Raw genomic sequence first — 15,947 nt, forward strand, 5'->3', positions numbered from 1 at the left:
TTAATTAAAGAGATATTGAGATAGCCATTTGATTTGACCCTCATTGAAAATTCTCGGTAGTTTGAAATGCTCCCATCTTGAAGAATATCAAACTTCTCATACATTTTATTTCCATTCACATATATATCAAAGACTCTTTGACCAGATCGCACATTGGTATCAAGCTCAAGGAAAAAAAGAATGATTAGATAATCATCATGGCTCATGTCAAGATCAGTATGAAGAAATTGCAACTTTTCAGCATTCATTGCAGCAGTCTTGAGGACTTCAATAGGTACTGAACTTTTAGCACCTCGGAGAGAGATATCAGATGATCTTAAAACACTATTATTCCCTGAATTTGCATCAATACTCCAAATACGATCAGCTCGATCAGTTGGATATCTGAACATATACATATATTTCTATTCAATTATATTGAAATAATTTATGTGCAAGTGGTATTTGGTAGAAGAAGACAAGGGAAAGATTAAAAAGGAATACCTGAAAGTAAAATCTTTATTTCCCAGATCAACGCGGCCTATCAACTTCAATATGGAAGATGAGCTTCCATTAAGATAAATGGAATCATTTAATGGCCTAAGCTCAACTTTTGAAATGTAAGCATTTCCATTCCCTTTTAGTAAGCAAATATTTGTATGGTTCCCTGTAGCTACAAAGACAGCTTCAACTAGTTGAACATTGAGAGACGAATTGATCTGTGACATAGAAGTCGCTCCAATAGACAAATTAAAGGCAGTTCCTTTCATGGATCGAAAAAATAGGCCGTTTAGGAATGCAGATCTTAAGATGTAATCCCGTCCCTTAACTGTTGGAAGATCAAAACACCACCTGTTTCGATGATCATTGCCAAAGATTCTAGCACTTACAGTGGAAAGATGATGTGTAGAAAGACCGGATACGTTATTGCAAATTCCCACACCATCTAATAGATAATTATCCGAAGTGTAAGTTATCGTCGTACGCGGGTCAGTATATTTTGATGTTGAACAGCACTGAATGCTCACAAAGCCTGCATGTTGATCATGAGATAGATGTTTAAGTACATACTACATAAACTCTAGAAAATTATTTCTTGGATACGTATTTAAGAACTATATATTGTTATCTGTTGGGTGTTTGTACTTCCATCTCTTTATGTACTGCACTCCATTTTTAATCCCTGATCGAGTTTGTTTTCTTAACATCTTTTAAATGGAATGCAAGGGAAATTTTTACTCAAAAAGCAAAATGTTAATAAATGTTCATAATCCTTTTGTGAGATTTAGATCACATGCCTTTGACTTCTTTACTGACTTAATTCAGGCCTATTTCTGTTTCAATACCCATGTACGTACTGTCACACTTCAACCTAATCCGTAAATTATCTAACAAGTTTCTTGCTTAATCAACAATCATGGTAACAGATAGAGAAATCTCATTACCACCGGCAGCATAAAATTACCTCGTTGAGCAACGGACGAATTAAGAACTAACAAGAGCGACAGCAGCATCAAACATGGTAACTTGATCATGGCAATCAATCAATAAAGCATCCGTCGCCGGCAGTGGCCAGGGCCACCACCGATCAAGGAACCCCCAAAGCATCCATCTCCGATCAATGGCTACAACATAAAAGTCCACTCCTCTCTCTCTCTCTCTCTCTCAATTTTTTTCCCCTTTCTTTTTGTTTTTTCTCCTCTCTGTTGTCCACTGTAGGATACAAAGAGACAAAGAAGCGAACCTAAAAAAGAACGACAGAGTCCACGAAGGGGAAGCTTCTTTCTGCTGCTGCTGCTAGTTTTACTGCCTCAACTGCTCCCCTAGCGTCAGTTGGCTGTTAAAATAACGGCTTCGCTCTTGTGATTGATTTGTGATTTTTATTGGGTTCAAATAGAGGCCGAGTCAGAGGGACGATGGATTTCCATGTTGAAAAGGCCAGGCCCAAAAGCAAAAGTTTGTGTTTCTGTTTGGCTAAATTTCAGAAAACCCCCTTAACTTTGGACAGTTGTCAGATAACCCTCTATGACTTTCAAAATATCAGGAAACCCCCTTAAAATTTACGGCCTATCAGAAAACCTCTTTAACTTTAGCAATTTATCAGAGGATCCCCCTCACAGCGCCAGCCACATATTTTGCATGGGTGGGTAAAGTTGCAAGAGATATCTTTGTCTTTGAATACCGTGGTTCACGCTTTTAGAGGGGTTTTCTGAAAAGAAACCTTAAACTGAATGTGTTTTTGATAACCCCTAAACTTAAAATGTGTGTTTTCTGATATTTTGAAAGTTATTGGGGGTTAACCGATAATGCTCCAAAGCTAATGGGGCTTTTCTAAAATTTAACGTTTCCGTTTCCATTGGGTTTTCGCTGGTGGTGGACAATAGGTTTTATGCACGTTAGCCCTAACTATCCTCAGTGTTGCAGTCTATACCAACTTCGATGTTAGGAACCTATATATCCACAATATATTGTGTACTCATAGGGCTAACTTTCTGTAAGTTTCCTCCTTTTATGCGATCTTCAGATGCATTCTCGCTCAATCTACTGGATTAAGATTTTAAAGGTCAATAATAAGTTAGCCCTGGTTTTGTTCACTGCACGTCATCGATGTCGCTACTGTGAGATTTCAATGGGCTTGTTTGCGGGATTGAGAGTGAGTAATCACAATTAGCGACCGCGATATTATTCTTGACTCTATTGAACAGATATCATGAATATGCTTACACATTAGTTACTGTCATACGTCAGACATCAGAATGCTACGTGTTTTCATTTAAAAAAAAAAACACTGCTGTATCTTGTGGTTAAATGTACTAAACTCTCATAAAACGTCTTCTCGCAAACTGAATTGCGATGTGCGTAACGCATTCGTTTTCTGTTCTTCTGACAGCTATTTGGACTGGACCAACTGCAAGATCCCTTGTGCGATTTCCTTTAGCCAGTAATTTTGGGTCAACAGCTAACAACACTCAGAATGAGGATCATAAAATGACCTTGTTGAGCAACTGTTTTTTAATTAAGAACTGACAAGAGCGACAGCAGCAGTGGAACTAGCAGCAGAGGGAGGTCGATAGATTCAGAGTTCAGGCTCAGGTTTCAGACTGAGCGGGTGGCGGTCGACCGGTCCGGTCAACCGCATTCGTGCACTAGGCTTACTGTGCGGCAGAGTTGGTGTCGGTCGACCGGACCGCTCGACCGCAGATGTTTCTGTTTTGTGGTCGGTCGACCGGTGCGGTCGACCGACAAACTCTCTGGACTTTTGGGATTTCCAGACCCGTTTCGGTTGTGAGTTGTATTTAAACCCTAAACTCGTTTCTAGGGTTAAGCTTGGGCGATTTTGAGCTGCTGAAAGAGGATTAAGAGGGCTTCTATTGTTGGAGTCTATTGGAGAGATCAAATGGTCTTATTTTAGGGTTTTGGGTAAGATTTGTAACCCTAATTTGTATTCCCATTTGATTTCATTAGTAAAGCTTCCCCCTCCTTGCCCCGTGGACGTAAGCATATTGCCGAACCACGTATATCTTGTGTACTTGTTGTGATTGGTTGGCTTGTGTGCATTGTGGTCTACTATTGTTCTTGTGTGTGCTTTTGATTTGGCTAATTGGGACTTCCGCGGCGCACAACAAGTGGTATCAGAGCTCCGGGTTGGATTTGGGAGTTTATTCGAAGGATTCATTGTTGGGTTCTTGTTGGGAGAGTAGATCTATAATATGGGTGATACAAGCAGGGCTAGTTCAAGTGCTACTAGTACATCGGGGTCGGCTTTGACAAAGGCGATCCAAAATTTGAGCATCAATAACACTAAAATTGATGTCCCAAAGTTCGACGGCAAGATTAACTTTGGTTTATGGAGGTGTCAAGTAATGGACGCCTTAGATGCACAAAACTTGGAGGAGACCCTTGAGTTTCAAGAGAAACCCGAGGAGATTGATGATAGGGTTTGGAAGAAAATGCACAGTAGGGCTTGTGGGGTTATTCGGTCATGCCTAACGCCGGATCTCATTTATGATGTGATGAACGAGACTTCGGCAAAGAGATTGTGGGAAACGCTCAATGAAAAATATTTGACAAAAAGCATTGAGAATCGGCTTCACTTGAAGAAGAGGTTCTACCAATTCAAGATGAAGAGGGGAGTTTCCGTTCGAGAGCATGTTAACGACTTCACAAAGCTAATTTCGGATATGGCCAATGTTGATATCATGGTGGAGGATGAAGACAAGGCGATGTTATTATTGTGTTCGTTGCCGGATGATGAATTTAGTACCTTTGTTCTCACTATGATTAATGGGCGAACTACAGTTAGCTACAAGGAGGTGACCTCGGCATTGGTGAATTATGAGCTGAGGAAGAATGACTGTGAGCCCTCCGAGAAGGCATCGGGTGATGCACTTGCAGTTCGAGGCCGTAGTCCAAACCGCCAAAAGTTCAACCGCTCAAAATCAAAGAATAGGGGTGGCCATAAAAGTGTTGGTAGAAATCAATGTGCCTTTTGTAAAGAAGAGGGACATTGGAAGAATGAGTGCCCAAAGTTGAAGGATAGAGCCAGGAAGCAAAGGGGGAAAGCTGTACAAGCTTCAGAGGTGAATGTTGCTAAGGTTGTTAGCGACACTTCAGATTCGGATTCTTCCGATTATTCTTGTCATGCACTGCCGTCAGTTTGTTATGTCGATTCTACGGAGTGGATGCTTGATTCGGGAGCTACATTTCATATTTGCCCTAAGAGGGATTGGTTTACCAACTTTGAGGAGTTGAAGAGAGGAGACGTGGTGCTCATGGGGAACGATCACGTTTGTCCTATTAGTGGGATTGGCTCAGTCAGAATCAGAATGCATGACGGGGTGACTAGGGAATTGAAAGATGTGAGGTTCGTGCCGCAGTTGACGAAGAACCTCATTTCTCTTGGGACTTTGGAGGCATCCGGTTATAGAGTGATCTTAGAAGATGCTAGTTTGAAGGTCATGAAGGGGTCCATGGTGGTGATGCGAGGTGTCAGGGAAAACAACCTATACTACTTGAAGGGGAAGAAAGTTACAGGGGGTCTGGCAGCTTCTATTACCACAGAGGAGGACACTACCACACTATGGCACATGAGGCTTGGACACACAGGTGGAAAGTCCCTACAGTCATTGGCAAAACAGGGGCTACTGAAAGGTGCAAAGACCTGCAAGATGGATCTGTGTGAGCATTGCATACTTGGGAAGAAGACTAAAGTGAAGTTTGGCATCGCAATTCACAACACACAAGGTATATTAGACTACATTCACACAGATGTTTGGGGCCCTTCTAAGCACACATCGCTTGGTGGGGCAAATTATTTCGTCACTTTCATTGATGATTATTCCAGGAGGAATTGGGTATATACTATGAAGCATAAACATGAGGTCCTGGATATATTTGTGGAGTGGAAGAAGAAAGTGGAGCTGCAGACAGGTAGAAAGGTGAAGACTCTTCGTTCAGACAATGGTGGAGAGTATAAGAGTGATCCATTTCTGCAGTTTTGCCGGGATCACGGCATTAGAAGACACTTCACAGTTAGAGAGACACCGCAACAAAATGGGGTGGCAGAGAGGCTGAACCGTACCTTGCTGGAGAAGGTGCGATGTATGATGACGCAGAGTGGATTGGCTAGATCTTTTTAGGCCGAGACGTTAGTTTATGCGAGCCATCTCATTAACAGGTTGCCGTGCACTGCGATAGAGGGGAAGACTCCTTTGGAGCGTTGGTCTGGTTCTGTGGCTAGTGATTATGAGACTCTTCGGATTTTTGGGTGTCCAGCTTATTTCCATGTTAGTGATGGGAAGTTGAATCCGAGAGCGAGGAAGACTATCTTTGTGGGATTTAGAGAAGGTGTAAAAGGCTTCAAATTATGGGATCCACAAGACAAGAAGATGATCATTAGCAGAGATGTCACGTTTATGCGAGCCATCTCGTTAACAGGTTGTCGTGCACTGCGATAGAGGGGAAGACTCCTTTGGAGCGTTGGTCTGGTTCTGTGGCTAGTGATTATGAGACTCTTCGAATATTTGGGTGTCCAGCTTATTTCCATGTTAATGATGGGAAGTTGAATCCAAGAGCGAGGAAGGCTATCTTTGTGGGATTTAGAGAAGGTGTAAAATGCTTCAAATTATGGGATCCACAAGACAAGAAGATGATCATTAGCAGAGATGTCACATTCGATGAGGCGTACATGATGAAGCCTCGAGTTCCTCAGCAGGTGGAGGAAGATCAGACAGGAGGGATATCGCAGCAGGTGGAGGATGATGTGACTCCACCCACTCCAGTTGGCACTGTTCCTTTGGAGGATACAGTTGATGGTGAGGCTCAGGAGCAGGGTCATGCTCAGGGGTCCATTGCAGCAGATAGACCGAGGAGAGAGATTCGTCGGCCAGCTAGATATGATGATGTCATGGTGGCATATGCTTTATCGATGGAGGTCGTTGATGATTTGATTCCTGCCACATTCAGGGAGGCAGAGTCCAGCCCTAATTCTATTAGGTGGAGGAATGCCATGGAGGAGGAGATGCAATCTCTTCAGAAGAACGACACTTGGGAACTTGCAAAGCTACCGAAGGGTAAGAAAGCTATTGGTTGCAAGTGGGTGTATGCTAAGAAGGAGGGATCTTCTATTGGGGACATTCGGTTCAAGGCCAGATTGGTTCCCAAGGGATATGCACAGCTTGAGGGCGTTGACTACAATGAGGTGTTTTCACTCGTTGTGAAGCATTCGTCGATTCGGATACTATTGGCGTTGGTGGCACAGCTGGACTTAGATTTGGTCCAAATGGACGTGAAGACGGCCTTTCTACATGGAGACTTAGATGAGGAGATCTACATGACACAACCTATGGGGTTTAAAGCTGCAGGAAGAGAAGACTTGGTGTGCAAATTGAAAAAATCTCTTTATGGACTGAAGCAATCACCGCGACAGTGGTACAAGAGATTTGATAGCTTTATGATTGGCCGAGGGTACACGAGGAGCCCTTATGACCCGTGTGTTTATATGCGTAAGCTACAGGATGGTGAGCACATTTATTTGTTATTGTATGTTGATGATATGCTCATAGCTTCCAGGAACACTTCAGCTATTGGGAAATTGAAAAAGGAGCTGTCATCTGAATTTGAGATGAAGGACCTGGGAGAGGCTAAGAAGATATTGGGTATGGAGATTGAACGAGACAGGATGAAGGGGAGATTGAAGCTTACACAGAAGAGTTACTTGCAGAAGATGCTGAAGAAATTTAGTTTTGAGGGTAATACCAAGGTGGTGAGTACTCCATTAGCTCCCCACTTTAAGCTTTCAGCTTTGATGTCACCAGTTTCAGTGGAGGATAGGGACTACATGTCCAAGGTTCCATACGCCAGCGCAGTGGGTAGCTTGATGTATGCTATGGTGTGTACTAGGCCAGATTTGTCACAGGCCGCGAGCATGATATCTAGGTACATGCACAACCCCGGGAAGGGGCATTGGGAGGCCGTGAAGTGGATTCTACGGTATATTAAGGGTACTGTGGATGTTGGGTTGATATTTGCGAAGAATGATGAGACAGGGCAGGATTGTATTGGCTACGTGGATTCAGACTACGCCGGAGATCTTAACAAGCGTCAGTCCACTACAGGTTATGTTTTTACATTGGCTAGTGCACCGATGTGTTAGAGATGTACTCTTCAGTCTACAGTGACGTTTTCTACTACAGAGGCGGAATATATGGCGGTGACTGAAGCAGTGAAGGAGGCTTTGTGGCTACATGGCTTGTTGGATGATTTGGGGATTGCACAGGAGACCATTCAGGTACATTGTGATAGTATGTCAGCTATCTATTTGGCGAAGAACCAAGTCTACCATGCACGCACGAAGCACATTGATGTCAGATTTCACTTTGTACGTGATGTATTGGATGATGGTGATGTCACGTTGGAGAAGGTCCACACTAAGGACAATCCTGCTGATATGTTGACCAAAGTCGTACCAGGTGTGAAGTTTGGTCATTGTTTGAAATTGTTGAATATTCTTCATTGTTGAGGCCGTTGGTGGCCATTTGGATGAACTACGTTCGGCTTGATTCCTTAGGCAAGAGGATACGTAGGCAGTCTTGCAGATGCAGCCGGTTAAGTTGATTGGGGGTGCTTTGGTGTCGGCTCAGTTTATGGCAAACGCTCGCCGAGGTGGAGATTTGTGGAACTAGCAGCAGAGGGAGGTCGATAGATTCAGAGTTCAGGCTCATGTTTCAGACTGAGCGGGTGGCGGTCGACCGGTCCGATCGACCGCATTCGTGCACTAGGCTTACTGTGCGGCAGAGTTGGTGTCGGTCGACCGGTTAAGCTTGGGCGATTTTGAGCTGCTGAAAGGGGATTTTGAGGGCTTCTATTGTTGGAGTCTATTGGAGAGATCAAGTGGTCTTATTTTAGGGTTTTGGGTAAGATTTCTAACCCTAATTTGTATTCCCATTTGATTTCATTAGTAAAGCTTCCCCCTCCTTGCCCCGTGGACGTAGGCATATTGCCGAACCACGTATATCTTGTGTACTTGCTGTGATTGGTTGGCTTGTGTGCATTGTGGTCTACTATTGTTCTTGTGTGTGCTTTTGATTTGGCTAATTGGGACTTCCGCGGCGCACAACAAGCAGCAAACATGGGAACATGATCACGATAACCAGTCAATAAAGCATCCGTTGCCAGCGAAGGCCATGGCTGCCACCGATCAAGAGAACCCCAGAGCGTCATCCATCTCCGACCTATGGCTACAATACAAAAGTTCAATCTTCGCTCTTTCTCTCTCTCTCTTTCTTTTTTTCCCTACTTTCTTTTTTTCCCTTTCCTGTCTGTTGTTCACTGTAGGAAACAAAAAGACGATAAGCGAACCTAACAAAACTGCTCCCAAAGTGTTAGTTGGCTGTTAACATAACGGTTTCGCCTCTTATCATTGGCTTGAGATTTTTTCTTGGGGGGCGGCTGCGCGAGTTGTAGGCAGCGGGGTGTTCATATGGAGGCGAGTAAGAGGATCTGATCCCTACAATGGGATTTCCTGTTGAACCAGGCCCAAGAGAGGCCGAGTAAGAGGATCTGATCTTTATAATGGAATTTCCTGTTGAACCAGGCCTAAGAGAGACCGAGTAAGAGGATCTGATCTTTACAATAGAATTTCCTGTTGAACCAGGGAAGAGAGGCCGAGTAAGAGGATCTGATATTTACAATAGAATTTCCTGTTGAACCAGGCCCAAAAGAGGCCGAGTAAGAAGATCTGATCTTTACAATTGGAGATTCCTGTTGAACCAGGCCCAAGAGCTTGTTTCGTTTGGCAAAATTCCAGCCCCCCCCCCCCCCTCCCTCAAAAATGCTATAAAATCCTCTAATTTGACCGATTGTCGGATAATCCCCACAGCTTTAAGTTTAGGGGCTATCAGATAAATGCCCTTTTAACCTTCATGAATTTGTCAAAAAAAAAACTAACAGTCATCTGCATTTTCCATGACTGGAGCAAAGCACACAGAGGACACCTTTGGCAGGATACACTGATAATCTCTGAAATAATTCAGGGTTACTTGATCACCATCCAAAGTTAATGTCCATCCGCGTGTTGCTGTGTTTTTTCTCTTTTTCTTTTATGTGTGTGTGGTGTGTGTGGGGGGGGTGGTTTTGTGGGATATTACAGGCTAGTTACCTACTTTGATATCAAGAACTTATATCCAAAAGATAATAAGTGCGCTGTTCCCGCTCAAAATAGGACTAGCCTTTCCAAGAATTTCCTTCCTTTTTGCGATCTTCGGATGTATTCCCGCTCAAACTACTGGATCATGAAGGTTAATAAAAAGCTAGATCCACTTTTTATGCGGTAAGTCATCAATATCGTTACTAAAAGATTTCAATGAAAAGCTTGTCTACGGGATTGAGAGTCAAGAGTAACCCGTTCCCAATCTTAGACCCTCTCGTGCTCAAGTTAGTATTTGGAACACGAATATCTAAGAATGAATTTAAACGCAAGTTTGTAATGTAGCATGCTTAAAATTGTCAATAATCTAAGTCAGTTAATAGTGTTGGTGGACGACATATAATCTTGTGTCGGGTTGTTAAGGCTTTATCATAAATGTTGACAACTTCAATACGTGACTTTTTTTTGGTTATTATCGAAGAATAGTTGTAAGGTTGTCGTCAATGGTACCCCCATTGCAAGCTGGCTCAGTAAAAATTCCCAAGGGAGCTTCTAACAACCGCAATATTACTGATTACTCTCGACTCTACAGAACAGAGATCAGAATGCTATATGCAATGTCACCAATTACTTGTCATGTGTTTAGATGTCAGAATGCTGGATGTTTTCATGAAAAAACAATACTGTTGTTTCTGGTGGTTGGTTACATGTACTAAAATCCTCATGAGGTATCTTTTTACAAACTGAATTGCGATGTGCATAATGTATTCATTTTCTGTTCTAACAGCTATTTGAACCAACTGCAAGATCCGTCGTGCGATTTCCTTTTGCCCCTAATTTGGATCAACAACTAACACTCCTCACTACTTAATACCCTATGCTACAATCAGATCAAATATAAACCTAAACCAACAAATGCATTTGTATGCATGCTGATTGCTGATTCATGAAATATATATTTGATTAGCCAACAACAAAAGAAAAAGGCCAAGCATTCACATATCTATTTTGCTTCATAGGCAACCGAGTGATCAGTGACGGATCTATAACATTTTTTGTGGTGGTTCAAAATATACACTAAATTTTTTTCTCAAATAATAGCAGGTGGGAAAAAAAATGAAGTAAGGGTTATTAAAGAGAAAAACAATCATTTTTAAACAATGATTTGACTTATATATATAAGAAACAAAAATATTTATAGAAGGCCTTAAAGAGCTAGACAGAACAAAAGGATAAAATGAAAGGAAAAGAAGAAGAAGAAGAAGAAGAAGAAGAAGAATAGAGGGGAGGTAAAAGGAAAGAAGCCTAAAAGAGAAATTTTCGAAGGCTGGATGGTTTGAACTCCAGACATCTTACAAAATGTTACCAACTACAATACCACTAGGCTATAGGGAACTTTTGTATGAGGTGGTTCAAGTGAACCACTTTGAACAAGGGTGGGTCCGCCACTGCGAGTGATGCAGATATCATCTCAGAAGCAAGACATAAAGTAGCCAGCAGGCAAACAAGAAGATAAATTGATCAACAAACAAACTAAGAAGGCAAGCAATTGGCATGCTGCCAGGCCTGACCAAAAAAACTGTTCATCACACGAGAGATAACATCTGCATCATCACCTCAAAAGAATTTGCCATACGAATACGATCCAACTCAATTCTTCATCATTGAAACTTGCTACCTGGGATAAAAAGGTGAACATCCAAGTAATAGGAATACAAGACAAATGTGAAATACTACACGTACACTTATACGACATTTAATTATTACAGGATACCTAGTCAAGTGATAGTTGAGTTAATAATCAACTACACTCGCTGAATTCTTGGTATTCAAAATCTGGATAGCTTCTGCTTATTCAGTTTCCATTCGCTGCAGGAATGAAGATTATAGCATCATTCTGGCTCTTTTGGAAGACTTTTTGATACTGGATCATATTATTTATCTTCCTGCTAATCTGCCCATTATTTGTATATCACCATGATAAACGATATAAAGGGTTTCCCTGATAATTTTCACTTTATTATTTAGAGAGACAGATAATAACACACGTCAGATCTCAAAATACACAGATATACACACACAGAGAAATGCAATGTTTTCAAGTACGAAGTAGAAGAGTTTACTAAGTAACTGATGTTTGTTGTAAGCAATCTGAGATGCTTTACTCACAGATAAAATTTATTGACTGTTCTAATCCTGATTGTGTGTGGTTGTCTTGTTTCTGCAAAATCAAATATCCCTTGCTATTAAAGTCTCATTTAGGTTATTCCTTATTGAGTTGAAATTAACTCCTTGTATATCTGTTGTTCACTGTTTTAAAAAGCATCCGCCTAGTCCGTCTAGGCATACGCCTAAGCCTAGGCAGTACCTAGACTGTCTAACTAGCGCCTAGCACCGAGGCGGTACCTAGACTGCCTACCTAGGCTTTGGGAGTGTTTAGGGGAGCATTGTCTGCTTATGTGGACTGCACCATTTAGGCCTTGACTTTGACTTTCTCTGTTGCAGCCTTCACGTCCTCCAACCTTATTCAAACTCCTTTAACCTCTAAATATGAACATCTCCACTACCTTCTTTGACCTTCAGCAAAACCTCCTCGACCACCATTTAAATGAAGAAATAAATCTACCTAGACACCAGCCCGACACCTAAACTTTCTATAACATTGACATGTACTATCAATTATTGTAAAAAATTAAAAAAGAAAGCATCCTAGGCTCTAGGCGTTGGATCTAGCGCCTAAGCCTCCTAGTGCTTTATATATCTTTATTATTTTGGCTATTTAGTATTTAAGTATGTATGTTTTACTGTGGATCTAAGATTGCTATCTTTTTCTTACAAGTTTATATGAATTTAATACATATTTTTATCAATCACTATAATTAAATAATTTTAAAAATAGTCAAACGCCTAAGCACCACCTAGGTGTACGTCTAGGCGTTTAGACGCTAGACGCTGACTCAAACGCCTAATCCGCCTAGCGTTTTCTGTAACATTGTCGTTGTTATACAAAAAGATTAAAATAAAGTTCTCTCTCTATATATACATATATACATACATACATACATATACATACAGACTCAAACGCCTAGTCCGCCTAGCGCCTTCTGTAACATTGCTGTTATTATACAAAAAGATTAACATACATACATACATACATATACATACAGAACGCCTAGTCTGCCTAGCGCCTTCTGTAACATTGCTGTTGTTATACAAAAAGATTAAAATAAGCTATATATTATAATATAATATATATATATATATATATATATATATACATACATACATACATACATACATACATACATACATATACATGTTGCAAGATTCTTGAGTGTGGAACTCATGGAAATGATGTGATTATATGGGTCATAATATAGGGTTGTAAATTATGGAATTGATGGGATCATAGACCAAAAGAGAACAATAGGTACCTAATACCCAGAATATCATGCATTGCACTTCACTCAAACATATTATTCCATGTACGAATGTGAAACATTTGTCGCCTACTCTTTTGAAGCAACGCATTGTTCCATTTCTCCAGACACCGCTATAATTCATATAAAAATAATAAAGAGAGCTCTAGGTTTTGAATCCCATACTAGGTGTTCACATACCATGACATCACCACATCAAAGGGCTGATCTTGTAAACAACATAACCGAGGTAAGTCTTCCTTCATTCTGATCCTATTCTGATATTTTTTTTAACCTCTAATTTCATCATATTTGTGCAGTGGGAGGAAAATGGGAAGAAAGCAATATCCCTAAACACTAGAGCAATCAACATAATATGGGGCGGTGAAGCCAGCAAAGACCGCTACTGGAAGAGAACAATCATCAAGGAAAGCGAAGATAAAGGTTTTTCATTTGAAGTGGTGGAACTGTTAGGTGTTTATTGGCTCGAACTCACAGGAAAAATCCCTCTAAATTTGCTCAGTCCAGGAACCACTTACACATTCTCTGTTACCCTCAAGCTCACACCAAATGTTTCAGGTTGGGAGAATAATTTGGTGATGTTTAGGCTTTCTTTTCCTGGAGACACTGCAAAAGTATCTGCGGTGGAGTTGTCTAGCTACTCGGATGGTGAGTGGGTAGATGTTCCTAATGGAGGACTGGTCTTCACCGTGCCTCAAGATAATAGCTATGGAATGCTATCGTTTGCTATTTATGAGTTTGAGGGTGAGGAATGGAAGAAGGGAGTAATTGTTAAGAATGTGAAATTTGTACCACAAGCACCACAAGCAGATCTTAGGACAATCATCTAGATTCAAAAGACGCTCTGAACATATCTTTACTGTTTACTTATATTTAGCAAACTGTATGTATATTAAACTATGAATAAAGATGGGTTGAGGTGCAAAGATCTAGCAGGCCAGTTGTTCCATCATTTGCAAACCTCAGGTGCTTGTGTAACTTTTAAGATGTCTTATTATTTTAATTTTTTTAGCTCATGGAGTGAAATATGATATTTTCTTTTAAAATATTTTGTGGACCAATGATTGATGCTAAAGATCATCAAATACTGGATGGTCAATTAGCTAGCTTACAACAAATTTTTTTGATCACAGTATGTGAGACATTTAAAAACATGGATTACTTTCTTGTGTTTTCCCCCTTTCACTAATGACTTTTCTGAAATTATTTTCCCTTCAATGCTTCTTATTGTAAAAAGGTTCACTCATCTTACCTCCAAACAAATATTTCTTCTTTTCATTAACTTAGATCTGCTTGATGGTAGAACATAAATAAACGAATGAACTTAGCCATCAACATATGCGGGGCTAGTGAAGAGGAACTTGGGAGTTTATAGAGGATGAAGTCAGATAAATAGACACCCAAGTTAAAAATCCTGAAAAGATGTACCTATTTCAACTAAACATAACAATCCCTCTATAAATAAATATCATGATAGAATCTGGTCATGATATAATATACAGTTTAAGTAGCTATTTAACACTCTTCACAATGGAATTCCTATATCTTAACATGTAAAAAACGCTAATCAAGTAGCCAAGCATACCCTTTTGGAATTTGACTCGAAGCTTTAACCAAATATGGAGCCTTTTTCTTCCCTGGAATTTCTCCAGAATGTATCCCTTATGAGTCCAAAAATACTCCTTTACCTTTAAGGGGATTCATCATTTGAAGGGAAGTATACTACTCAATAATTTCACATTTCAATTTTGTGATGTCTGTTATTGAGGGCATCCTTTTTCTCCCTCAATTGTTCCGCTGAAAACCGATATAGCCCAAATGCTATTACCCGATAAGGTTCCTGAAGAATCTATTCCAAAGACAAAACTAAATGCATATAGTACTTTTTGAGACCTCACCTCAAGCTTCCTTTGTACTCATCTTACAAATTTATTCTGTAGTAATCTAAAGTTGGAATAAATTCTTGAAAAGCTACCAAAAGCAGAAGGATGGAATAATAACTCTTTTACCTAACGTGCACAAAGCAATATTCCGTTTCCTTAGCTGTGAGCAAAATATGCTCATATCATTACCCCTTTTCCCAGCATTCGTCTCAATAAACACAAGAAGTTTCTCTTTATTCTTCTCCTTTCTATCATATTTAAACCTTACTAAACTGATTGGAGCTGACTTACTGTATGCCAAGAACTTATAAATCTCGAAGCTTCATATAATTTCTACACTGTTATAATTTTTCGGACTATAGCAGTGCAAAGAAGCCGCAGGAGAAAGGATGGGGAATAAACCATCACTAGAAGGCACCTCAGCACAGGTGGCCGAGGTTTCTAAAGAAGACACCAAGAAGCCAACTACTGAATCAGCTCCTGATGTATCTAAGACTTATGAAGAGCTTGTAGGGTCAAATTCTCGGACTATAGCTGAGGTTTCAAAGGCTAAAGAAAAGCCCTCAAAGCCAGTGGAAGAATGGAAGGAACCTGCAACAATTCCGAAGAAGATTCCACACATGTATCAAGCTATCATCAAGCAGGCAGATGACCCATCTGATGGTGGTCTTCTTGATAAAATCCAATCATCAGGGATATTTTTGAACAATAAAAAGCAGGCAAGTATCTGCATGCTGCATTTTGGGAAACTAGAATCAGAAATTTAATAATTTTTTTTGAGCATGATCTATGTTAGCTAGGTACTTCTATTAGAAGCCATACCTGTAAACCTCTCGGACACTTCTTGAATATACATATGTTGCCTATACTCACTTATATAATGCATGGTTTAATTTAACACATTGGATGTATATTCTACACTTCACATCTATTTCTTATATATTGATCTTATGTAAATGAGAAAACAATATTGATCTTATATAAAATTTTAATTTTAAT

The 15,947-nt window shown here is 40.3% G+C and overlaps 3 protein-coding genes and 1 long non-coding RNA gene across 4 annotated transcripts in view; 2 read left to right on the forward strand and 2 right to left on the reverse strand.

Moving 5' to 3' along the window:
* Window positions 6-1,730, reverse strand: LOC109834779 (nodulation receptor kinase-like; the record flags this gene model as incomplete). Its single annotated transcript, XM_020402796.1, has 3 exons — window positions 1,445-1,730; window positions 484-1,012; window positions 6-384 (listed from the first exon to the last, which is right to left on the reverse strand). Coding segments are annotated over exons 1-3 (978 nt in total), but the record flags the coding sequence as incomplete, so codon positions are not given.
* The window catches only part of LOC109833392, a 7,195-nt gene continuing 2,512 nt past the window's right edge, over window positions 11,265-15,947 (reverse strand). Inside the window, exon 2 of the long non-coding RNA XR_002245205.1 lies at window positions 11,265-11,627. This is a non-coding gene — a long non-coding RNA (uncharacterized LOC109833392). The remainder of the gene's footprint in view (window positions 11,628-15,947) is intronic.
* On the forward strand, window positions 12,964-13,991 carry LOC109833391 (protein PHLOEM PROTEIN 2-LIKE A6-like). Its single transcript, XM_020401043.1, has 2 exons — window positions 12,964-13,294; window positions 13,365-13,991. The coding sequence occupies exons 1-2, from the start codon at window positions 13,109-13,111 to the stop codon at window positions 13,893-13,895; spliced, it is 717 nt and encodes a 238-aa protein (XP_020256632.1). The 5' UTR covers window positions 12,964-13,108; the 3' UTR covers window positions 13,896-13,991.
* Window positions 15,269-15,947, forward strand: part of LOC109833390 (protein PHLOEM PROTEIN 2-LIKE A1-like) — a 1,867-nt gene continuing 1,188 nt past the window's right edge. The window contains exon 1 of the mRNA XM_020401041.1: window positions 15,269-15,667. Within this exon, the coding sequence (XP_020256630.1) occupies window positions 15,338-15,667 (330 nt within the window). The 5' untranslated portion in view covers window positions 15,269-15,337. The remainder of the gene's footprint in view (window positions 15,668-15,947) is intronic.

This window comes from Asparagus officinalis, chromosome 3, assembly GCF_001876935.1.
Source record: "Asparagus officinalis chromosome 3, Aspof.V1, whole genome shotgun sequence".
Lineage (NCBI taxonomy): Eukaryota > Viridiplantae > Streptophyta > Magnoliopsida > Asparagales > Asparagaceae > Asparagus > Asparagus officinalis.

Bases quoted from the DNA above. Each gene is read 5' to 3' on its own strand.
- LOC109833391 (XM_020401043.1), top strand. From the start codon at position 13,109: ATGTACGAATGTGAAACATTTGTCGCCTACTCTTTTGAAGCAACGCAT. The intron at 13,295-13,364 runs GTAAGTCTTCCT...ATATTTGTGCAG, and splicing joins TTGTAAACAACATAACCGAG to TGGGAGGAAAATGGGAAGAA.